Below are 25809 nucleotides of genomic sequence, written 5' to 3'. Positions count from 1 at the left end.
AATGCTAGGTCTCTGTTGCAGGTTTCTGTTAGGAGAAATCTAAATCTATCTTAAGAACTGGAGCAGTTAGCAAAATTAGAGTATTCCAGATTGTCAATAGTAGGGATGCACCAAATCCATTATTTTTGGGTTCGGCCGAACCCTGAATCCTTTGTGAAAGATTCAGCCGAATACCGAACCGAATTTGAATCCTAATTTGCATATGGAAATTAGGATATGCACGTGCTTACAATATTGTTTTACTTCCATGTCCATGTGACCAAAAGTCATATGATTTTAAGGAATTGAATTCGGTTCAGCCAGACACTTGGATTTGGCCAAATCTGAATCCTGCTGAAAAAAGCAGAATTTTAGACAAATACCAAACTTAATCCTGGATTTGGTGCACCCCTAGTGAGTAGGGAGATGTAGAAAGCTCATTTCTATGTAAAGGAAGTGCATGATTATACTCATTCTTTCTAAATGACATGGTAAGTCGTGAGCACCAGCGCTTTGTAGTAAATGCAACAGTGTGTAAATGCTACAGCATTATATTCTATCAAATATTAGGTCTAGGGTGTTAATAATATTGTATATTTTTCATATGCCAAAAGATATTTTGAGTTCATAAACTTACAAGGGTAAAATACCCACCTACTCACATAAAAGCATTCAGTTGGCCTTATGTAAAAAAGATCCGCACTGGCAAAAATAAATATTAATATATATTTTTACACAGATATACAGTTCACAATTTCTCAGATTAAGAGGAAGCCATGATAGTCTGCCTCTGACTTTAAGACACCATTTCTCCATCCTTAGGTTGGCAGTCACCTCCATCCAATGTAAATCCGATTCTATAAGTATATAGCCAATAGTGATGAACAAAACTGTCCCATTTCTCTTGAACGAAAAATTTGTAAAACAGTAGCAAAACTATCTATAACAGTAGCCGCTTTGTTGTATTCTGTTTTGTTGTGATTCCAGACTGAATGCTGTCACATTTATATTGACTTTTTATATTGACGATTGACAACAATGTTGTTATGGCTGGTTATCTCTCATTGTTTGTGGCAATTCATGGTTTTCATTAAACACCCTTATTTTTAAGAGAATTCTTCTGGTTATTTCAATAGTTTCATCCCATCTGTTCTTCTCCAGACTTGTGCAGGAAGACATATTTTCTGTATACTGAAGAATTGATTTTAGATACCTATTTGAAAAATAAATATGGTATACTCATTTCACACAGTTGTATACTCATTATACTCAGTATACTGAATATCATCCCTGTTTTAGTTCTGCAGTTTCAAACTTTTTTTTATATATGTGACCCACATATAAAAAGCTGTATAATAAAAGTTCTCTGCAAATTAATCATAATTATTAAAACATCCATACCTGTTATAAATGTATTTGAAAATCTGAGCTGTCAATCACATATTGCCAGCCCCGCCTCTATGCCTTTCACTTTACATTCAGTGTAGTGTTCCCTGCACTCCTCTTATTCCCCCTCCCTTCTCACGGTCTATAATTGTGTATCCTGTGCATGGGCACAAAATGGCACCTGCCTGCTTTCTGTGATTGTGAATTCTAAGAAATTCTAAGAAATTTAAATACTTTATATGGTATAAGTGTATTTTGCTCAACTAACATGATAGAAAAGAATTTGGAATTATTTATTAGGGTGATAGGTCTCCTTTGAGACATTTAATACAGGCAATTCCACTACACCCATAATAGTTTTCTAATAATTAACCCATTAACTGGATTGTAGCAGGAAATGCCCTGCCATGGGTTCGTCAGGCACAGAGTACACACTAATATATTTATAAGACAATCTCTTCGCAATTTTCTATGCTGTAATATTTTGATATCTTAGCTCATAACTATCCAAACCCCATTTACCAAAGGATGTCCAACTTGTCCTTTCTGCTGCTAAACTACAAATCTCAGTCGGTAAGTGCTGGGAATCTTCAAAAGCTTTAATTAGTATGTACTGTACAGCGCTGCGTACCCTTGTGGCGCTTTATAAATAAAGTTATACATACATACATTACCCAATCTCCATTATAAAGACTAAAGGTGGCCATACACGAGCAGATCCGCTCGCTTGGCGATGTCGCCAAGCGAGCGGATCTTCCCCCGATATCCCCACCTACGGGTGGGCGATATCGGGGAGCATTTAGGTAAAAAAAATAATAATCCGATCGTTTGGCCCTGGGGCCAGACGATCGGATTATGTGGGCGGCAATGGGGCAGTCGGATCGGGGACCGCATCAACGAGCCGATGTGGTCCCCGATCCGACCAGATTTTCTAACCTGGCCGATCGAGATCTGGCCAATTTCAGGCCAGATATCGGTCGGCCAGGCCGATCTGCTCTCCCCATACACAGGCCGATTAGCTGCCGAATCGGTCCAAGGGACCGATATCGGCAGCTATAGTCGGCCCGTGTATGGCCACCTTAATGGAAAAAGCCAATGGAATTGTAGTTACATAATTTTTCCTTACTTTATGTATTTCTGGTAATCCACTAAATTCTTCTGAGGAATCGTGTGTACATTCTGCAGATTCACAATCACCAACATTACAAATAATCGGAGAATAGGAGTTAAGACTTTGATGCTAGGGGGAAAAAAAACAATAAAAACACTGTTGGCTATATACTTTCAAATATTTATACTCAAATATACACAGATCATTAAGTAAATATAACAAACAAAAATAGCTGTATTTATTAAGGCTATTTTGTATGTAATGCATGAATTTTTATTTTATTTGTTTAACCTGATTTTTCCTCCTTTTTATGAAAGATTTTTTTAAAAATTTTTCACTCAAATAAGTTCTTTTATATGGGAATATTTTTCTAGCTGTCTAACTTTGAAAGGGAAATTTTAATTGATATCTGTTAAAGGGACAGTAACACCAAAAAATGAAAGTGTATAAAAGTAATTACTATATAATGTAATGCTGCCCTGTACTGGTACAACTGGTGTGTTTTCCTTAGAAAGACTACTATAGTTTGTATAAATAAAGCTTCTGTGTAGCCACGGGGGCAGCCATTTACAGGAGAAAAGGCCCAGGTTACTTAGCAGATAACAGATAAAACCCCATTATATTCTACAAAGCGTATCTGTTATCTGCTATGTGCCTTTTCTCCTTTTTCCCAGCTTCAATGGCTGCCCCCGTGTTGACATAGCAGCTCATTTATATAAACTATAGTTGCGTTTCTGTTGCAAACTTACCAGTTTTACCAGCGCAGGGCAACTGTACATTTTATTTTAATTACTTTTAAACACTTTCATTTTTTGGTGTTACTGTTCCTTTAAGAAAATCTTTGTGCACATCTAATTCAAAACCCAGAGGCCCCAGTGGGATAATATCAGCTGACAGAACACTGCACAGTTGGCTTTCATCCTCTGCTGTATTTTAAATATGTAAATTTTGACTTTGGAGAAACTCTGTGGAAAACCAGTAAAAACTTTCTCTCATAAGGGTTAAATGTACGTCTCATGTATTTCATATTGAATATATTGCCAGTATAATCAAAGGGACATAGGTGTCACTGACATATTATTGACCGTCTGATGGAGCACTGTCATTTAGCCCAACTAAATGTATTCAATTGCATAAAATTCTACATGTTGAATAGAAGATCTACCAGACTGCATTATGAACTGCAATAGAATTTGTACAATGCCAAGCTCCCTGGCCCCACCTTCATCAAGGCCCCTGACAGAATTTCCTCCTCTCCTGACTAATGGCAACATTGTGCCTATGCCCAGTACTGAGAAGCATAATTAGCACACTTTATGGTTTAATTGCCAAAAAAAATACTGCCTAGCAATGTGTTGAACATTCTCAGTTGGCAGGGGTGCCACCAAAAGGTTTAGAGTATCTCTCTGGTTTTAACAGTGGCAAAGAGCTAAACTCCCTATTTTAAAATTGCTACAAAAATAAAGTATATTCCACAAGGTGTATATGTTTGTATAATATCAAAATAATTGTTTATAATGTTAGACCTCCAACAAAGCTCAAGGTAAATGATTTGTGCCCCTCTCATGAAGAGCGAGTCCTATATTTGTACTGTATGTATTTTTGGATGAGCTCCATTGTCTCTTCCTAGTATTAGATGCTTAATATAAAATATCTTTTCGGCTGCAATACATTTACTGCATACAATTAAATACTTAAATTAGCAGCCATGTCACCACAACCACATACACACAATTTAGCAAATAACTTGTATGATTATGATAATCAGGGAAATGCACTTACCTATACAGCATCCGTATGTAGTTCTGCCTTTGACGGGAGCGTAATGCTTTCTGCATCCACTGTTCATATCTGAGCTCTGAGATAAATATAACATTTCTTGATACAAGGCAAAGCTGTGTGCTTACTTTACGTAGAACACCAACCACCTCCATAACCCATCGATGGCAAAACAATTTCTTAATATGCTTGTTGCAAAGGTTAGTCACAATTGTAAACCACCTGAAATAAATACAGGTAATAACATGTTGAATATCCTTAAAGGATCCTATAAATCTGAGGATTTGGCCAAATCTAAGTTCCTGGCCAAAACAAATCTGAACACAAATCACATGACTATTGGTCCTGTGAACAAGGAAGCAGTGTGTGTGGTTCTGTTTAAGACTTATTGTTTTGATAGTATTGTTTGATAGGGTTCTCATTAAAAATATGGTTGCAATTCACTTATTATTATAGTAAAAGAGAACCATGCTGCTATTGCACATAGGTGCCATTATTTTCCAGAATTGTATTCATATGTCCTATAAGTGGAAAGTACCCCTTGAGAGCATGATTTGGTACAGTTCTGTGCATTTGTGTTTATATGAGCCCCAATATTTGGGCCTGTAAGGCTGTTACACCTGCATATATAGTTACTGCCCTTAGTGTTTCCAGACATTGGTATGTATGTATGTATGTATAACTTTATTTATAAAGCGCCACAAAGGTACGCAGCGCTGTACAGTCTTACAGAATACAAAATTACACACAGGGAGGATAAGTGATATAATAAATAAATACAATAAATACATATATGTATATATATATATATATATATATATATATATATAAGTGCCATGTGGTATGAGACACAGTAGGAAGGAGGTCCCTGTACCGTAGAGCTTACAATCTGAGTGGTTGGGTAACATACAGGCACAAACTGGAAGGTAAGAGTGCATCAGGTATGGGCATTTGCCCTTAAGCGCAGGACTGGGCAAAATAATGTTTTAGTGCTCCAGAAGGTAACAGCTGAGCTTTTTCTTAAAGAGAGTGGGTGAGTTTTCCCTACGGTGACTGTCAGATACATGAAATGAAGTGCAGCACAGAAACAGGTCTTAGTAAGTAAGAAACTGAATGAATGAATGAATGAATAAGTGATACGATGGTTTCTGTGGCATAAGAATAACAGTGTCCAAGCCTATAATGTAGTCGCTTATAGAGAGTACATCTACCCCCTCTGCCAAACCTAACTACTAATTACTTTTTGAGTTTTGGCTCTGGAAGTTAACAGCATTATTCCTGAAACATTATATATGACGCATAAAACAAACCTGTTTGTTAAAAGGCAGTTGTCTAAATCTTCTGCAACTGGGCAATCCTTTATTTGATGTGTGTGTAGGGACATAATATATATTGCTTCATGCGTGAGCACCATTTCAGGGTCTGCAGCGCCTTCTACCCTTAAACACAATGATATTATATAATCCATATTAATTTGTAGATGCATAAAACACTATAAACAATTATTTGGGGATGGGCAGATAATAGTACTTGGATTCCCAGGTATCCCCTAAAATACCATAAAAATACTTTGGGAGGGTGACAAGGACAATATAAGTATGCAATCCTTTATACTCCACCCCAGCACTAGTAGGACAGAATCTGTACACTTCAAACAGTACCCCTTACACAAGTGAAGTGGTAGCAACCAGAATCAAGCCCCAACACAAAGTAGAAATAATACAGACAATAATTAGACAAAGTGCCTAATGTGAAAGGGGTAAAAGAAGATGAGCTCTCTGTGATTTTTTTTATTTCATATTAGTCATGTAGCTGGGCTCTTCTTGTAATATTTTTATTATAACCTTTGGTTTTTGAAACAAAATAAGGATTAATAGCTTTAGCTGACTGGGATTGTGGGATAAAATAAATCTATTTGACGCACGGTGGCATAGCCCCATTGTTTCTGCTCTCGGGACTGAAGTATCCCAGCTTATCTCACAATTTTTTCTATACCCATCCAATTTACCATAAAAAGAATAGCATTGTTGTTAATCCCTCACCCTAACCTGCTCCTGGAGCAACAAATCAGCCAGGTATTGATTGGGCAGGTTTGATTTTCTCATCGGATCAGGGACCACATCGGCTCACTGATACGGTCCTTGGTTCCATGGCTCCTATGCCTGTCATCGCAATTCAATTAGTCCGATATTGCCCACCTTAGATGGACCTATCAGAAAAACATCTGCTCGTTTGCTGACCTCAGCCAACGAGCAGATCTTAACATGTATGGCCACCTTTAGTCTGTATCCAAATTTTAGTCAGATTGTATCAACCCTGGAGAATAACATCTATAATACCTTTTACAATACTGTCTGTTCAGTTAGGACTAATTCAGTTGTCAATTACTTGCTTTTGCCTCTTTGTTTCTCTTTTTTTGGTAACTTTAAATGTATTTTTCTAAAGTTATTTAAAAAAATTATTGTGCAAGAGAATGAATACAAAAAACAGCATAAAATCTGCATAATTTTTTACAAGTCTTTTCTTCCGCTGGAACTTTGTAAAATAACATCATAAAATGTGGCGTTCGGACGCCGACCTTCTCAGTTTATTTTACCCAGCTTTTTACACAGTTTTTTCAGCAAATTCAATTTACAAAGGATAATAAATATGCCCCTACGAGTAGTCAGTTGGCTTATAATAATGGATCAAAAAAAAAGCATGATCTTCCCTGTTACCTTTTATTAGAGTACAAAGAGGTTACCTGGCTCTAGAATATTTGTTCCTATACCCATTTTACCAAGTAGTACAAACAAATAGTAACTGTTCCCTAACTAGTACTGTATAAACAAATAGTAACAGCTTCCCAACTATTTTTCTGCTGATCTACAACACATGCTCTGGGCTGCTGTGACCTTACTTAAAAATATGCTGCTTGAACTGGCTTGAACCAACATTTGAGTTGTCAGGTCCTGTACAGAATATAGACCCAGTCTGCAACGGGTCAAAAACATATAAACACACAGGTTACTGCACTTCGGTGGAGAAGTATTACACAATTATCACTAGCTAGAAACAGCCAGACAGAAAGATGGCAGTTTCAATCCTCACTGGGCCCTTTATCAAACCTTGATTGCCATCTTTTGCATGTCTGTTTTAAGGCAATAAATCAAAACTTTGACACACCAACAAGAGTGCTGCAGTAATTTGTGTATGTGTTATCTGAGCTTAAGGACCAACAAAATAAAGTGTATATACAATAAAAAAAATCATGATACAAACCTGATTAATCATTAATGAATATTTACATAACATGGCAGCATAGTAACCATCGATATCTGCACAGGAATTGATTAATAGTTGGCCCTGGAGCATTGGCTTTAATTAAATGCAACCTCACTTTCTTCTGATGTTTTAAGATTTCTGACAGCTTTGCTTCTTAACAGGAGACCAGAACAAAAGTATGTGCAGTTACGCTGACACTGAAAAGATGGCCTACCTGGATCAGAATATAGACAACTTTAAAAGAATGAATCATTGCTGTTATAAGGCTGATGAACCTCTTTATTGGTAAAGTATGTATATTATATAAAATACCACATTTCCAGCCACACTGGAGTTCATTTAAAATACACCGGGCAAATTTTCACCTGGGCAGTAACTCATGGCAACCAATCAGATTATTGCTTTTAACGTTCAACCAGCTGCTGGCTTGAAAAATCTAACCACTGATTTGTTACTATGGGTTACTGCCCAGGTGCAACTTTGCCCAGTGTTTATAAATGAGGCCCACTGTATTCAGTTTTTAGTCCTAATTTGAAAAGAAACAGCACTTACTTGCTAATTTGTTCAGAATGTTCAGGAGGAGATGGAAGATGGGTCCATTTCTGAAGACTGTCACCGCATTCTATTACCTGTGTATAATAATTTCAAAAGCTTATCATGTTTCTCTATAAAACAAAGCTTTTAATTTTAAGCCTTTCTTGTTACAGTTACACAGTCCACTCCCTATAGCTGTATCATATCAGAGCCATTGTGCTGCATTCACTGAAAACCATTTTAACCAAATTCTCCTTACTGCCAAACTGAGGGGTTGCTTTACTACCATTATATAGAAAGCATTAAGTTACACTGAAGATGATTCATCTTTTTTTCCTCTGCATCTCTTACACTGACTGAATAGTAATTATATCCAACTGATACAGATTTAGGATCATCTTACAGAACAAACAGATGAAACTATTCTTTCAACAAAAATATTTAATGTGGTAAACTAACCTTTTTTTAAATTCAGATTTTTTAGCTCTAAAAGTCGCCAAAAAAAACTTGTGAAGTTTTTGATATTTACTATGCATCAAAGCGGGCTAAAAATCCAAATTCAACAATTCACCAGCTAAAATTTGTTGAGATCATGTAGAAGTCAATGGCAGATTGCTTCTAAACTTTAGAGGTTTCAGATTTTTATGCTGTTTTTTGATGCGACAATTTGGAAAAGTCGCAGTTTTGATGCGACAAGTCGAAAAATCTGAAATATTCACAAATTTTCAATTTCAGGGTTTTTTTTAGTAAATGCCAAGCATTGGTGGAAACATGTTTATTCAACTTTAAAAATAAAAAACACAAGAAATGTTAAGAGTTTTAGTAAATCTGACCCAAAATAGTTCTCGCTGCAACTCTAACCTATATGCGCTGTATCATTCACACCCCCTTACTCATATTAACTTGATAAAGGGCCTTTTATCCTGAAACACATTATGTGTGCAAATAAGAGTTTCTATGGCATATATCTAATGGATTGTTGTCCTGTTTAGTATTTAATTTTAACACCAAGTGAACTAATGTACATGCTTTAGTATTTAAAATAATATTTTTGCTCTCCATAATGAATTCCATATATTTTCTGTATCTGATTTAGATGTGCAAAGTTGATGGATCTGATTATAGATCATAGAGACATCAGATACATTATGCTTAAAGGACATGTAAAGCCTACATTTGCCTACAATGTATATCAGTTGGGCACGTCTCTCCCCCACCCAAATGGCATTATTTGTACTGCATATATCCCCTTCACTTGCCAGCACCATCACATTTTCCTAAAGCAAATAGCAGCTGTCACCTGGTGAAAATTTAAATCTGGAAACAGCCTACACACAGCCTACCCTTATTCAGCATACATTTCATCAAGAATACAGGCTTACACAGGCACAACTGTCTCTGATAAAAGTTCTGCTTTGTTTGAGCTGAGCTCAGGAGAGTTGGTTGGGAGAAAAAAATTGAAGCAGACAGCTAGAGCTGAGTTTCTATGGGAAGCAGCAATGCCATCTCTTCACTGGCTGCTAGACTGGAGGGTGCGTTTAGTAATCTGAGCTTAGAACAACTGAGCATACCCACAAGCCAGGAGTCAAAGCAAATTCCTGAGGGAGGGGGCCAAGTGGGTTACAGGAGGAGATGGAAATCTAAGTGATTAAGGGGACACTGCAGCTTTACTATTAATCTCTGGACAACCAGAGTGGCAGGTATTGAAAGATTTCAGAGAGGCTGTTCACTGATTACATTTTTGTGTGTGGGGTTTGCATGTGCTTTAAAGTTAATCCACACTCTCATTTTTTCAAAACACAATCTCAAACAAGAATATTTGCAAACCTGTTTTTGAAGTAGAGCAATTGGATGGAACACTGATTTGAAGCTTCCAGCAGCCTCATTCAGTGGATTAAATATAGCAGCCATCTCCTGTTATAGGAAAGGGAAACAAAATAAAATGTAAAATTGACAAACACCACTGGCTTCTATGACAAACTTTGTTACTATAAATAAATAAGGGGCAAACCATAAGCAAACACAGTACTGAGGCCACTCATCCATCATTCCATTTATCCTTACATCCAATTTAGACAACAGGCACACTTGTATTATCATGAGATCTAAAGTTGACTGTACATATTACAACTGGAGTGAAAAAGCCGTAACAACTGAAATCTTATATTTTGCCACTTTAACATGCCAGTAGTGACATTTCTATGTTTCTCAGTTACATGTAATTCTATGGGAAAAAAGTAAAGTGTTGCCTCTAGTAAAGTGTTACCACCTCTATCCTACATTGCTGATGACATTTATTTACCTTTTAAAAGGTTGTGATTGACACCATCCTCATTATTGAATGTACCGTATATACTCGAGTATAAGCCGAGTTTTCCAGCACTCAAAATGTGCTAAAAAAGGAATCCTCGGCTTATACTCGAGTCAAGCAGTACCGGCGCATCTGTTGTGTGATGCTGCAGTCACATTGAGCCGCCGATCAACACCCCAGAACCCCCGCCCTGCGTCGCCCAAGCGCTCCAATCCAACAGCTGCATGCAGGCACGGCACGCATACGTAAAGGGGAGGGGTTAGGTACTTGCGAGCGACGTGCCTGATGTTCCTGTACTAAGTCCGTATGACTGACGGTATGGTATGAATGTGAGAGCACGGGGCAGCGTCCGACGGCGCGACGTAGGACTGTGAGTACTCGGGCGGCGCAACTTAGCCTGACAGCGCTCGGGTGACACACGGGGGGGGCAGGTGCGAGTGGTGTTAGCCGGCGGCGAGACTTAGACTGACAGTGCTCAGGTGACACACGGGGGGGTGTTAGCCGGAGGCGAGACGTAGGACTGACAGCCCACTTTTGCATTCTACTTATGGTGTGCCTATTGTGTTTTGGGCCCAATGGCACAGGTATCTGTTAGGGCCAGTAGGATGAAACTGGAGCTTATGCAGAAATGCTTATAAACACATTGCATTGCCAGGGGCTGGCTGGTTTGTGCACTTGGCATCACAACATCCAATACAGTAGCACAGCATATACTAAGTGAAGGGCCCCATTGAAGACGAACTTTGCCTACATATGGCATGACCATGCTCTTCAACCATCTGGGAATGTGTGTGAGCTCCCGGGATCAGATCATGTCTGCGCATGGGTCATGGTCCATCAGTCAGGGGGGTAGGAGCTCTTTTTTACTCCCCGTCAGATTTGGGCTGTTGACCTGAAGGAATGTAATAAATGCATTGGCTTATCCTGTTATCCGGGATATAGGATTGAGAGGGCATGTAGTAAGATATGAGGTAAGCAGAAGTTTTGATAATTGGAATTTCTTATGGTATCAGTTTTGCTTTGAGAGCTTTAATACACTGTAGAACTCTCAGTATCATTCCTGTTACTTACACACTTTTTGTGAGTGTCCTTTTATTAAATAATTTGATTATCGAAACTTAGCAGTAGCGGCTGCATTTCCCACCCTAGGCTTATACTCGAGTCAATACGTTTTTCCAGTTTTCTTAGGTAAAATTAGGTACCTCGGCTTATACTCGGGTCGGCTTATACTCGAGTATATACGGTACCTTGTACATAAATTTGAACATGGTACCATATAAACATATAAGCTCACAGCAGTACAAGACTTGAATATACCATGACTCCTCTCACCTTCAAAAAATCATCCTCATGCCCTAGATGCTTATATAGGATCACCAGAGAAAAACCTAGTAAATGACTGGCTATTTCTTTTGGAAAGTCATCGAGTTGAATTTCGCCATGGCTGAGATGGTCTCTTATTCGTGGACCTTCCTGATGATTCAAAAAGTCCAACAGAAACTCCTGTTGATATGCAGAATATTATTAATAGAAAGCAAACGTCTATTTTCGTCTATATTTTTCTGGTTGTCCACTGGTTTGTTACATAATATGAATAAGTACATTTTTATTATTGGGCAAATGTCTCCTGGATCTCTAATACAATCTATTATATGTTTATCAATCAATATTAATACATTTGAAACTTCAGAAACTGTTCACTTATTATAAAAATGATACGTTCCTATGAATATTAATAGCAAAGTATTACCAGTATTACCAGGAAAGTAATACTAGACCCAGCTGTTTCCTTTAGTAACATTGGGCAGGAGTGTAAACATACTGGGGGCCGAGTGGTCGGAGTGGAAGGGATGGCAAGCAGCCATGCAGGCTGCCAAGCCAAGTATAAGTGCCTTGGGTTCTGCTCTGCTACTAGGCACCTACAGCCATGTTATACTGTGGGTGCTTAGGGGGCAATTTTCTACAAAAAGAAATGTATTTGCAGTTCGATTCTCATTACTTATTCTAGGACAAGTAACCCAAGTATATAACAAGATAATATGAAGCAAATAAAAAGAATTACTTTTATTTTAGCCTACAAAATAAGCAAGTACATTAGAAAACATTTACCATTGCTGGTTCTCCAAGAATGAATGGGACTTGATTTTCAGATTCATTATCCAGTTGTTCAGCCAGGATCTAGGAAATGCATAATACATTATTTCAACAAATGTCCTATAAAACAGGCCAGTAAATAAAATCTTATATTATAAAAATATCCATACATGGAATTAAATGTTTAGTGGTTTTATAATTTAGTCTCCTAGAAACAGAATGCTTTTCCTATCCAGTACATAATGAAGTGATGCAAATACACATGTCCCATTAATACACTGTAACAACCCAATGCCTATCAAGCATTTTCTCCCAATCTTAAGATACTAAAGGCCATAACTTTTTCCCTCTTGCTCTGTACTAACCAACTCAGGACTACAGGAAACTGTAAATACATTCATGTGACATGATAATTTTAGGTTAAAAGAATGGCAAATAACATCCAAACCACCAAAATTATCATATTTATTAAAATAAAAATATTAAAGTAGTAAAGTAATCAGGCCCCCTTACCTCATCAAAAGTAGTGTATAAAACAGCAGACTTGAAAAAAATAAGGGAAAAAAGAATTAAAAATACAAAAAACAAGTATGTAATTTACTATGTTTAAAATACTTTGCACATCAAAGGGAAAAATACTTTTGCTTATATATATACCTGTATAGATTATATCTATCTATCAACTGCAAACAAAATATTCTAACTGAATGTAGGAGTGAATATCATTTCACCACCACTTATGTACAAAAACTATTAAATTCTGAAGACCTTATCTTATAATTGTTATCCAGAGTAAGCCCTTTGGTTCTGCACAGCTGCCCCACTGCTACAAAAGGGCTTATTTATATGTATGGTATTAGGGCTATGGCAATCACATAGAGCTTTTTCAACAGGTAACACCTTGCATTACCACTGTTGCCACAGTAAAGGTTATTTATGGTTAATATTCCCCATAGCAGTATGGCACACAAACTTGTATAAGTGAGAAAACAGATTTTAAATGGGATGTTCACAAGTAATATAAATGTAATCCGTATTAATGTCATATAAATACCCACAAAAATTGTCAAACTTCTTTAAATAGACGTATTGTGATGTACGTGGTTTAGTATGAAGAGAAAAACACATTTGTGTTAAGTTTCTTTGTGAAATACAAATATACCCAAGAAGCAGGAGATGTCTCACCTACCTCAGCAGTAAGCATTCTGTTTGGGCAATTATTAACCGCTGTAAAAACCAAACGCAGACTGCATTCAAGTTGCGGAAGTAACAGAATGATACAATCTGCATACCTGAAAAATACTTATGTAAATGTTACAATTATATGGCTATGCCACTAGATTCATTTTCTATCCTCATAAAACTCAGAATGCAGAAACTGCATAAATCTGAATGTCTACATTACTATAGAATAACCCTGACTGTACTAAAAAATGAAACTTTTGCTTTAAAGGAGAAGGAAAGGCTAATAAAATGTTAATCTCTACAGGCATACTCAATAGTGCCCTTAAGTTTCCCCATATTTTGCCTGTTCAGAAGCCTCATAGAAAAAAAAACAAAACTCTGTAAACAAAAGTTTGTGAGAATATGAGCTGAGCTTTAGCCTATAGGATAAACCCATGTAAATGGGAGCACTGTATTCAGGAAGGACAGACTGGGTGGCACATAGGTAATATTCTTTACCATACACTAACTTTTATATCATTTCTTTCACACAAATTAGGGAAAGCCAGCAGGTACAGGGTGTAGCCCAGCTCTGTACTGTGCCCACCAGTGCTCAATACCCTCAACCCAAGTGCTGTTTCAATGAGCATTTAGGGAGCATGATTCTGCCCTGTAGGGAATAATGTGAGGACTGAGAATGCAGTTGACAGTTTAAGTCAGAAATATAATGGCTTTTGGAAATGGAGAGAAAATGTAAGATTACATATCCCTGTTTGCTTTACTACTTAAAAAAAAACCCACTTACCAATCCCAATATAAAAAGTCAGTGCAGAAATTTGACAAATAGAACTTGTTTTAGTGAGCATAAATTTTATTCTGAACCTCTATAATAATGTTAAATGCTATATTAAATCATTGTGAATCAGAACTGACAAATCCTGACTTTAAAGTTGATTATGGGGCAGATTTATTCATTTTTGTGGTCATGTTTTTTGCTGTGATTCCTACAATTTCTAAAACCTGCATATGTGTAAGCATTCAGGTGGTGAGATGTTTATCCCTTCCCTTATGAAAAAAAAATCACAACCACTAAAATAAATAAACATGCCCATATGTGGATATACATCTTAGAACAATCTCCAGAATGTGTGTCATCTGTTTTACATGTTAAGAAAGCAAAACAATGTAGTACGGATCTATACACTTAGCATCTTGTAATATTATGGAATTACTGTATGAAACCATAATACCGTGTTTTACCTGTTTTGCTGGAACGCGGCAATGGCTTCAATCCAGAATGATGCCATATGTGGCAACACAAATTTAGACTTGGCAATCAATAACTCAGCAGCAAAAAGTGCCTCCTCACTGATATCTGCAAACATTTTTTAAAAAGTGTAAAATGAAAACATTTCTGCTTATATAAAATGACATAGGTGAATTATTATGTCACGTCAGAAATTCCACTGACCTCATTTATTTTTCTAAATTAATATGTTTGTACCACCCCTTACTCATTTTTAAGGTAATTATGTATTTTTCCCTGTGTTTCATAAAGGCCAAGGAAAGGTAAAATCACTAAGGGGGTGCCAAATGTTAGGCACACTTCAGTGATAATAACTGGTTACCGGATACGCGGTGGTGGTGCTCCTGGTTGGTGATAACTGCTATGGCCTGGGATATTTCTGTAAAAGCACCACCATCATGTACTGGCAAAAGCTACGTCAGCCATTTTTTGTAATGACCAGCAGCATAAGCTATAAATACACCTACTAAGCATGTTTCAACGACAAAAAAAAAAAGATAAGTTGGAATGAGCTTATACAGTAATTATGCAAACATTATATATTGAAGAAAGCAGCAAAAAGTAATAATGTATTAGTATATATATATATATATATATATATATATATATATATATATATATATGTGTGTGTATTAAAAGAATATTACTTTGTATCAATTTAATATTAGTTTCACATCAAGAAACAAAAGGTCTAGTGCTCAGAGCTAAATCAAAGGTAACTTACTTGGAAATAAATGCATGTCCTTCAGGTTGTTAAACAGAAAGTAAGCTCTATGCTTAAGTGGTGACTGGGTTTGGGAGAGGTAGGTTTTTAGTAGCTGCCCTAACCCAGCTGTTAACAGCAAAAGGGTGGAACAATACCTTAAAACAAGAACACAGCACTACATTTGTATTTGTCTGCAAAATTAAGTGCACATATCTAAATATGTAATTTATAATTAATATATACCGTATATACTCGAGTATAAGCCGAGTTTTTCAGCACAAAAAATGTGCTGAAAAACTCAGCCTCGGCTTATACTCGAGTTATACGCTGACACTGCTGACATAACGCTCCCCATACTGCTCACAGTACCGCTCCCCGCTGCGTCTTCTATCTGAGCTGGCAGGTGTAACGGAGGACGCAGCGGGGGGGGGGGCCGGGTCAATTCACAGGGGGAGGGGGCGCACGAATGCAACTAACCGCTCAGCAAAGAGAGGACACAAGAAATAATATGGAAAGAATCACCCGTGAATAGTTTTCATTCGAATCATCCGTGAACTGAACGCCACTGAACTGAAACATACGTGAACTGAAGGCGCACATTCGGCGCTCTCTGACTGTGCACGAATCATCCCAGTACCGCTCTGACATTGCTGACATGCTGACAACGTGAACTGAAGGCGCACATTCGGCGCTCTCTAACTGTGCGCGAATCATCCCAGTACCGCTCTGACATTGCTGACATGCTGACATTCGCGCGCCCTCCTTCCCCGCGAATGTCAGCATGTCAGCAATGTCAGAGCGGTACTGGGATGATTCGCGCACAGTCAGAGAGCGCTTCAGTTCACGGATGATTCGAATGAAAACTATTCACGTATGATTCTTTCCATATTCTATCGTGTCCTCTCTTTGCTGAGTATTTACGTGATAAGCAAATCGAGAGCAAGGAACATGTTTTGGATCAAAGATTGGCAGAAATGACAGTGAAGTGTCTCCACAAATCATGACGCAGCTGGGAGCGGTACTGGGAGTCGTATGAGGAGGGGTACGGTATGGAAGCTGCCTCTGTCTGCAAAAGTAATTTCTTTCTATCACCCCCTATTGTGGCCAGCTCTACTAATCCTAATACCATCCCACATACTTGCTAGGGATTATGGTGGTGTTTATTGGTTTTAGTGGCATTGGTTTTAGTATCAGGTACAGAATAATAGTTCTTCTGTTTAATTTTTAAACTTTCCTCTGCCCTACATATGCCTTCCGCAGGGATATTTAACTAAAGAAGCAATGCTATATTCTCATGTAGAGTGTGTCCTGCAGTTTCTAAAAATTCAAAATTAGAATGGAGATTACTATGAACATATGGATATTAACATAACATCATACATCAGTGGCTGTGCCCATAACATCCTTTGTAAGCATAAATGATGCACACTTCATCCCATGGCACAACAGTCATTTGGATATTCAATTAACAACCTCAGCCATATTAAGGGATTCCTGGAAACTGCAATTTACCACAGCACAACAATTTCAAGTTTGATCAACATATATTTATGTTCTCTCCCAGCAGTGCAGTGTAGTAAGACATTTATTTGTAAATGACATAATGAAAAAGGACAAACCTTTCCCACCCTAGGCTTATACTCGAGTCAATAAGTTTTTCCAGTTTTCTTAGGTAAAATTAGGTACCTCGGCTTATATTCGGATCGGCTTATACTCGAGTATATACGGTATATATTTTTTTTTTAACACTACGGGGGCAGATTTATCAAAATGAGAGTTTAGAGCTTAATACATAAAAACCCACCCATGTTCTATTCATTCCTATGGGATTTTTAGAAGTGTATTTATCAAATGGTGAGTTCTACCTATCACCCAATGATAAATATGCTTCTAAAAATCCTGTAGGAATGAATATAATGTTAGTGAGTTTTCATGTATTAAGCTCTAAACTCACATTTTGATAATTCTGCCCGTAAGGAGCTGATTTATCAAAGATCAAGTTGGCGTTTTTTATCAATTCAAGAAAAACTTGGTGAAAAAACATGGATGCAAAAAAAAAGTGCAAGTATTTTCCGAAAACTTTTTTATTGCAGAAAAAAAACTGCAAAAAGTCACCAGAAAAAAACTCAGCAAATAAAAGCTGGCGAGGTTGTATAAGTCAATGGGAATATTCTCTAACAACTTTATTATTTATTTTCTCATATTATTTTCTTAAAATATTCAAGTTTTTTAGCCTCATTAAAAATGAATGGAACAATGTGATTCTCACTTGTGTGAAAAGAAACTCATGTGAAAATATTGCATTTTTTTTTTTTTTTAAATAACGTACTGCTTGAGGAAAAAGAATAAGAAATAAAAAACATTTTGCATTTCGCTGGTGTTTTATTCTTGCGTTCATGTTTTTTTTTTCATAAATTTTAATAAATAATGCCCTAACTTTAACTTTTATGAGTAACCAAAATGGATAATATTGGTCTACAAATTTTCACTCACTTGGGCGAAATCTCATCAGGTGATGCAAATCCATGCCACAATATGTTTCGAAGATTAAGGCTTTCTGGTGAGCCTAGGAATACTTTCAGCACATCCATCTGTTAGGGTAAAGGCATTTGACTTTGAAAACATAACAATAACTGTGGTAAAAAACAACATTCAAATAGTGTCGGTGCAGTAAAATTAATACATAGTGTCCACACCAATCTCATCAAAATGTCATCCCCTTCACTAAATTACATTACTCACACTGATTCAGATTAATCTCAGGGAATGCCTTCCTTTGCATTTTCCTGCAATTTGGGTGAATCACTGTGAGTAAGGTAATGTACTTTCAGCAATTCTTATGTTAGCTGAGGGGATGGCATTTGTAGGCAGTTATGAGTAATATATGGTACTGGTTTCATGTTGCTCTAAAAATTAATACTATCTGTAAAAATGCCCCCTTTATTGGAGTTCCCTATAGTTGCTCTCAGGTCCCTGTCCTTTTTCAAATGGGGTGTGGGGGAGTCCTAACGGTCCCTGCCAGAAGCACAGTAGGAGGGGGATAGCCAATCACAGCCCTGCAGTCACACAAGCAAAAACAAATTTTAGTTCCCTAAAAGATCAGCCTAGTTGCTTATTGGTTCCTATCCTACAGTGCAATGTGCTGAGCGCAGATGAGCAGGGCTAGTGGGTTTTTTGGGAGAAATTTTCAATAAATCAGCCCCCAAAAACTACTTTTTAAAGCACATCCCATCTATATTTAGATGAGTACAATACATTGGCACAATATTGTTTTTCACTGTAAGGTGTCCCGTCTGAAACATGTTTGGCGCATGCGACAAGTGTGTGCGTTCATTCACACGCCATCCCATTGCGTCTGTTTGTGCACTGGTGCGTACAGTTGCACGCGAATCCACACTTTGCGCGTGGTAGTGCACACAAGCCACTATGTGCGATTTGGCACCAAAATTAAAGTTTCAAAGGACGCTGAAGGATGCAGTCATTGCTTGGTTGTAAGCCTAGCTGCTGGTATTCTGTGATTCGATTGACTTCTGTGTTTGACCTCTGCCTACCTGATCCCTGGATTTGCTTGAATACTGCCTGACCCGACCTGTTTTACGGATTTGCCTGAAATCTACTTGTCCTGACATCAGCCTGATTGTCTTGACATTAGCCATATCCTCCTCTATATTGTGGGTTACTGCTGTATGCACATAGACTATACTCACATCTGAGCTCCGCCTTCTTGAAATTCCGGACATTCACACAATATGTCCGCTTTAAAATAACATATGGAAAATAGAAAATTATGGATTTGAATATAATGTACTTACCACTGGTTTACTGAGGATTTCAGCTAGTTCTGCAGATGCAAGCAGATCTCTTAGTAAGAAAGGACATTCCTTTCCAACCATTAAATAAACCTAAAACAAAAATATATTTGTAAAAATATTAAACTTGAAAAATGCCTAGGGACCTCTGAGTGCACTTGGTAACATATTATTAATTAGAGCATTTTAGGAGACGTGTCACCCATTTTAGCACTTAAAGGAGAAGGAAAGGTAAACACTAAGGGGTATGTTTACTAAGAATGGAGATAAATATCACCGGTGATGTTGCCTTAAGCAACCAATTAGGTCTTTGCTTTGATTTCTAACTTGTAGGTGACTGTTCAAATCTTATTACTGATTGGTTGCTATGGGCAACATCACCGGAGATATTTATCTAAAATCTTAGTAAACACGCCCCTAAGTAAGCTTTATCAGAATGGTCTATGTAAATACAGCCATAAGCACTCAGAGAAAAGCTGCATTGAGTCCTCTATCAAAAGAAACACAGGATGACTTGTCTTTTTTGTGTACACATATTCAGTATCGGACTTCCTCTGTCAGAAAAATCCATCATTGCAGGGGCCAGAATCTGTGCAGCTCTCTCCTCTCTCCCTTTTCCTGCTCCCCCTCCCACAATAATGTATAAGAACTCCCTCCCCCCTCCCCCCTCCCTTAGGAATGTGTGATCTGAGCTACCAATGGCTAGAGCTGCAGCAGGAAGCTACCAAGACCACACTAAAATGGCAGCTGCTATCTTAAATGAACAGAGGGAGCTTCTAGGGCTCTACACTCAGGTATGGTAAAGCTTTCTGCAGAATAAATACAGATATAATATAGATATATAAATATAGATATAAATAAATATATAATATTAGCTTGCACTAATGTGGCTAATCTATTGGCAGCAAAATGCCAAAATTACTTTCCTTCTCCTTTAAGACTGAAAATGAGTGCTTGGAAATTAAATTGGCTTAGTAGATGATGAGGACCCTATAACGGGTATGGAACATATCATATCGTTATGGTGTAAAGAACAAGAAGCCAGTACAATAGCAGCAAGGGCTATCATGTAATAAATAATAATGTTTAAATGTGATATATAGAAATGGGAATTTAAATATTACTTACATCACCCAGTGATCGCTCTAAACATGATGTAATTTTCATCATACTCAAGGAGATATTTACACCATTTAAGCTCTTCAAGGCATAAAAGGCTCTACGAAATAACTGCAGAAGAAAAATTACAAAAAAATAACATGGGATAAAAATGGCAGCATTGCAGTAGTGTGTTAGAGAGTATCCATTCTCAGCAAATAACAAACCATTTTCAAAACAAATGAAATAATCAAAAACAATCAATATATTTTGCTCTTGTACCTTGGCATTATCAGTCCAGTGGAAGCACCATCCAAACCGCTCTTCAAACTCTGTAGATGAAAGTGATGCAAGATGTGTATGGATTGCTTGACATACTGGTCCCAGCTGCCTGACACTTTGTATAAAATCCAGACACTGGCCTACAAAAGAGTTAGTTACACAAATGTGCATTATTATATTAGCTACAGTAAACACGTTGACCTAGGAGGCAGCCAATTGTGAAAAAACTTCTTCAGAAACTGTATTAAAACAGTTTTGAGGGAGGAAGTATGGGTAATGACAAAACAATTATTAGTTAACTTTTATAATTAAGCAAAACAAATATGTTTTTTGTAATTAAAAGATTAGGCAGAATACATTTTCAGTACTGATAAGTTCCTATATAAATCCTATATACTGTCCTGAACATGTGTTGAACAAAGGTTCAACAAAGGTGGCCTTTTTTTATGGTTTCCAGTCTTATTCTGAATCTACTGGAGCCCCATATAAATAGGCCTGTTAACCTGTCAAGTTTTTTTTTTTTTTTTAAAAGGCCTTGGGGATGGTGATAGGTGAGTGTGAGAGCACATACACAATCTTAAGGCATTTTTTTTAAGCCTTATACATCCCTGTGACCTAATTGGTAATCCAGACCATTGCTTAAACCTAGTCTGTACCTAGTAGCGGGTGGATATTTATTTCCTAGTACAGATATGGGACCTGTTATCCAGAATGCTCAAGACCTGAGGTTTCCCAGATAAGGGTTTTTTCCATAATTTGGGCCTTTATACTTTAAGGGCTCTGGCACATGGGGAGATTAGTCATCTGCTACAAATCTCCCCAAATTGCCATCCCACCGGCGTAAATGTAAGGAATCGCGACGCCGCGTATGCCATCCCACCGGTGATTTACATCTTTGCAGATGGGACAGCAATTCGGGGAGATTAGTTGCCCACGAAAAGGGAGATTCGTCGCGGGTGACGAATCTCCCCGTGTGCCAGAGCCCTAAGGGGCCGATTCACTAAAGGTTGCTATTTATAGCATGCGGTAAAAATTTTATCACTTCTTATTTTTTGCGACTTAACGATCGATTCACTAAAAGGACACTTGTCATAATAAAGAAGCGATGTTCTTTGCGTTATTTATCTGGCAATGACAGATTTCAAGCGTTATTTTCTGCCGCGTGCGATATTAGTGCACGATATTACGCACATAACCATTACTTTCTGATAACTACTGTTCTGAAAATTACCATCTCCCTGACTCTAGGACAATCACATACTTGAAAAAATCCGACTGCAAACCCCATGTTGTGTTGCCAAACACTCACGAACCACAATGTTGTTTAAGTACCGCCTGCCCCAAATAGGTGTTAATATTCGCACAGGTTAAAACGATATTTTGCGCGTTTAACACTTCATATGTGTTTGTGAATCAAGCGTTAGTACTATTTCTAATCACTAATCAACGCAATGCGATAGAATTGCGTTTTTTGCGCATGCGATATGCGTCTTAACGCATGCAAAATGACTTTGATGAATCGGTACTTAATTATCGTGCACTTTTTAACGCAAAAAAAGCATGCGATAAGCGTTATCAACCTTTAGTGAATTGGCCCCTAAGTCTACTAAAAAAAAATATTTCAAATTTAAATTAAATAAACCCAATAAGAGTGTTTTGCCTCCAATAAGGATTAATTGTATCTTAGTTTGGATCAAGTATAAGGTAGTGTTTTAATATTACAGAGAAAAAGGAAAGCATATTTAAAAATTTAAATTATGTGATTAAAATGGAGTCTATGGGAGATGGTCTTCCTGTAATTTGGAGCTTTCTGGATAAAGGTTTTCCGGATAATGGAAGTGGCAAAGACAGCACCACTCCTGAGTACTTACATTTTGAAGCAACTACCAGAGCATGTTTGTTGATTATTGGAGCATTGGTTTGGTTATCAACAAGGAACAGGGTGGAGAAGTTTGCACTCAGGTCCACATAGTCACTAAAGTGACCCAATATCTGGGTCAGATTATCAAGAAATGAATGACAGTCTTCTAAATATACAGGGGAATCATTAGTGTATAGCTGAATGTTTCCTGGATGGCTCCTATTTTCCTAACTAGTACACCTGAATTCCTCCTTATCAGGGCAGCAAGTGGTTCTATCACAATTGCAAATAAAAAGCAGAGACAGGAGGCTTCCCTATCTCATCCCACGTGTCAAGTTGAAGTGTGGGGAGGGTATTCCATTACCAGCCTTTGAGCCCGAGAGGTTGTCCTATAGCAGCTGAGTGAGTGCCAAAAATCTAGGGCCAAAGTCCATTTCAACAATAACCTGCCACAGGATGGGTCAGTCCACTGAATCAAAGACCTTGGCGACATCCAATGCCACCAAGGCCCATTTTCGTCTGTTGTTATGGTCTATGGCCAACTTGGTAAATAGCCTCTTTTTGTAAATTTCTATGGGCAATCCATTCCAACCTGGGTAATTTCCTGCTGGGGAATGACACTATAACCTCTGCTATTTCTGCCTCTGTGATCTCTGTCTCCAATGCTTCTTCCTGTTCATAACTCATTGTAGGTACCTCTACCCTCAATAAGTAGTCAGACAGCTGCCCCCCATGGGAACCTTACTGGGTCTGATATAGTTTAGTAATGAAAGTCCCGAACACTCTGAACTTATGCCTTTGGACCCATATTCGGTTGTAAACCCAAATCTTAAATTGTGCATAACGAAGGCAAGTTTATTTCAATTTTAGCAACTTCCCATTTTGACTGTACATACAATGCAGAAAATTTAAAAATCAATTTTAGTATAGACAAAATGCTGAAAAACTGACCTGTATCTTTATAAAACACATTCTCACTGAGAGTCTGCCAGCACACTTCATTGTTTATGGTTAGGATTCTTCTAATATCATAACTGCACTGCAGCTCAAATCCAACCTCGCAGACCATATAATGAACTGCTGGAGAAAGGCAGGTGCCAACAGTAAGTGTTTTCAACATCTGAAATACAAAATATTTGCTTAGTATAATAATAAGATGCTGTAGAGCATTTTTAAGGGGTCTGCCACCCAAAAACTAGTTTGGATAGTGAAAGAAAATGTTACTGTTAGAAACTTTCCAATATACATTAATTACACATTTTCACATGGTTTTAAAATTATTCACAAATGTAGTTGCTACTAAATGCACCATTTGTCTTTCTGTTTACATTCTCTGCACTCTAGGCTTTGATTCCTGGAAAAATGTTGCAAGCCAGTAAAAGACCTAAAGGTCACCTGACTCAGAACCATAGAACAGAAAAGGTGAAACATACACAGCTCTTACTAGCAATTATATTTAGGACTCTTACACTTGAGCAGGTGTGTTCCACCTGCTTTTGGTGCTTTTATGTGCCTGTGTCACTATGGGCATTTTTGTTCTCCCCTAGAATTACATTTTATTTTTTTGGGTGGAGAACTTCTTTAAATGTCTACAACAGCAACCAGTGTTGGACTGGGGTGTCAAGGGCCCACCAGAAAACCTTAGACCTTAGACCTCAGACCCACTCTCCAGACCACCTTTCCATCCCTGTTCACTCACTTTCTTTAATTTCTTAATTACTTCTTTTTACATACTATTATCTATCCTTTCCTCTATTTCTTATATTGCTTTTCACATAGAATTGAGTAATGGCCATGGGGGTTGCCCACAATGGACCAATACAAGGCAAATAGTTGGGTGAGCAGAAGAGCGCACTGACACCTGGGCCCACCAGTTTTCCTGGTATCCTGGTGGGCCAGTCCAACAATGACAGCAACTGTTTTTAAATACTTAATTACCTGAATTACAGATAAACCATTGTTATATCTTGAGCTACACAGGGAACTTGAAGCAACTCAGTTACGACCCTCATCGCAAGTATGTGTAACACACATGCATAATAACATAGGATATGGGGAAATGGAGGGAAGTCGCAGGCTAGATGGAAGCACCAAGGAATGCTCATGGAGCCTACTCTGTCTTTGTTACCGTGAAAAAAATGGGGACCCTGCAATTGTGCTTGGAGGCCATCAGGCCAATCTGACGCACCCCTGCTGTCAGTGCTAACTACTGATCAATGTTGTCCTTGTGCAATGTTGCATCTCTAGAGGCCAGTCTTAACCTCCTGTGATAAAAACACTGAAAAAAATGAAGACTGCTGGCTGTGTAAGGTGGTAAAAGGGGAAAGGGAAAGTCTGCAATTCTTACATCACTAAAGTGGCCTGCCTCCTAGTGGGAATGGCCCATTATCCCAGTGTTCATGTGCCCCCATTGAAATGAAAGAAAAGCCACAATCTACTTTCTAGGAGCACTGTCAAAACAATTCTCAAGTCCTCTAGGAAGCCCTCTGTATAAACAATCCCCACCCCCCACCTTTATCAAGACACAGCATCTTTCAGATACGGACCTGCTCATTATACAGAGGGCTATTCAGTGGACTGCTAATTTGTTTTGATTGTGTTCCTACAAACCAGGAAGTAAAATGTGTCTGTACTTTAAAGCACAAGCCATATTTATTTAAGTAATGATGAAAAAAGGAGGTTTATTATAATTTTAGGTGTTCAGCTAAACCAAACCCTGCAAAGAGAGCTGAGACAATGAAAACTGAACCAAATCCTGTATTCCGTGTATCCCTTTAAGACTAATTAAAGCGTGAGAACACAGTAAAACAATTAAGTATGGCATTTCAGTTGAAAAAGTCTGTGTTCATCCAACAGCAAGATGGTATTACCACGGAAATAGGCAATCCAACCATACGACATGTGCTTCCTGCACATTAGTTTAGTAAATGGAGAACAATGCAGCAGAGATTGGCAATCAATAAAATAAGAAATAGCCAACAGCACAGGATCTCACTTATGTGTAACGCGACTTACTTACACTTCCAACAACCGCAAGGTACGCCTCTTCTCACAACATATCTTTCATTCCCTCATCCTTGCCCAAAACCAAAATGTCCGCCGACGGCTCTAGGTCACATGACAGC

General features: G+C 37.9%; 1 protein-coding gene across 3 annotated transcripts; it reads right to left on the bottom strand.

Moving 5' to 3' along the window:
• Window positions 1-686: 686 nt before the first annotated feature.
• On the bottom strand, window positions 687-25806 carry ermard (ER membrane-associated RNA degradation). 3 transcript variants are annotated; one of them, XM_012963739.3, is made up of 18 exons: window positions 25700-25805; window positions 23636-23804; window positions 20824-20963; window positions 20572-20673; window positions 19447-19536; window positions 18128-18225; window positions 15653-15789; window positions 14883-14997; window positions 13648-13750; window positions 12972-13001; window positions 12474-12542; window positions 11697-11867; window positions 9881-9967; window positions 8072-8148; window positions 5566-5694; window positions 4259-4477; window positions 2492-2605; window positions 687-1192 (listed from the first exon to the last, which is right to left on the bottom strand). In XM_012963739.3, the coding sequence occupies exons 2-18, from the start codon at window positions 23802-23804 to the stop codon at window positions 1024-1026; spliced, it is 2019 nt and encodes a 672-aa protein (XP_012819193.2). In that variant the 5' UTR covers window positions 25700-25805; the 3' UTR covers window positions 687-1023. The 3 variants fall into 3 exon arrangements, with proteins under 3 accessions (XP_012819193.2, XP_002931563.3, XP_031758125.1); XM_002931517.5 differs by having other exon boundaries at window positions 25704-25805; XM_031902265.1 differs by lacking the exon at window positions 5566-5694 and having other exon boundaries at window positions 25704-25806.
• Window positions 25807-25809: the final 3 nt, after the last annotated feature.

Source organism: Xenopus tropicalis, chromosome 5 (genome assembly GCF_000004195.4).
Source record: "Xenopus tropicalis strain Nigerian chromosome 5, UCB_Xtro_10.0, whole genome shotgun sequence".
NCBI classification, from domain to species: Eukaryota; Metazoa; Chordata; class Amphibia; order Anura; family Pipidae; genus Xenopus; species Xenopus tropicalis.
The sequence above is the reverse complement of the archived record's forward strand: the minus strand, read 5'-3'. Positions and strand labels throughout refer to the sequence as shown.

Excerpts from the sequence above, each read along its gene's own strand:
- ermard (XM_012963739.3), bottom strand. The coding sequence starts at position 23,804 with ATGTTGAAAACACTTACTGTTGGCACCTGCCTTTCTCCAGCAGTTCAT. Across the intron at positions 20,964-23,635 it reads TGTGTTTTATAAAGATACAG|GCCAGTGTCTGGATTTTATA; the intron begins GTCAGTTTTTCA and ends ACTCTTTTGTAG. Across the intron at positions 8,149-9,880 it reads TTGCTCTACTTCAAAAACAG|GTAATAGAATGCGGTGACAG; the intron begins GTTTGCAAATAT and ends TATTATACACAG.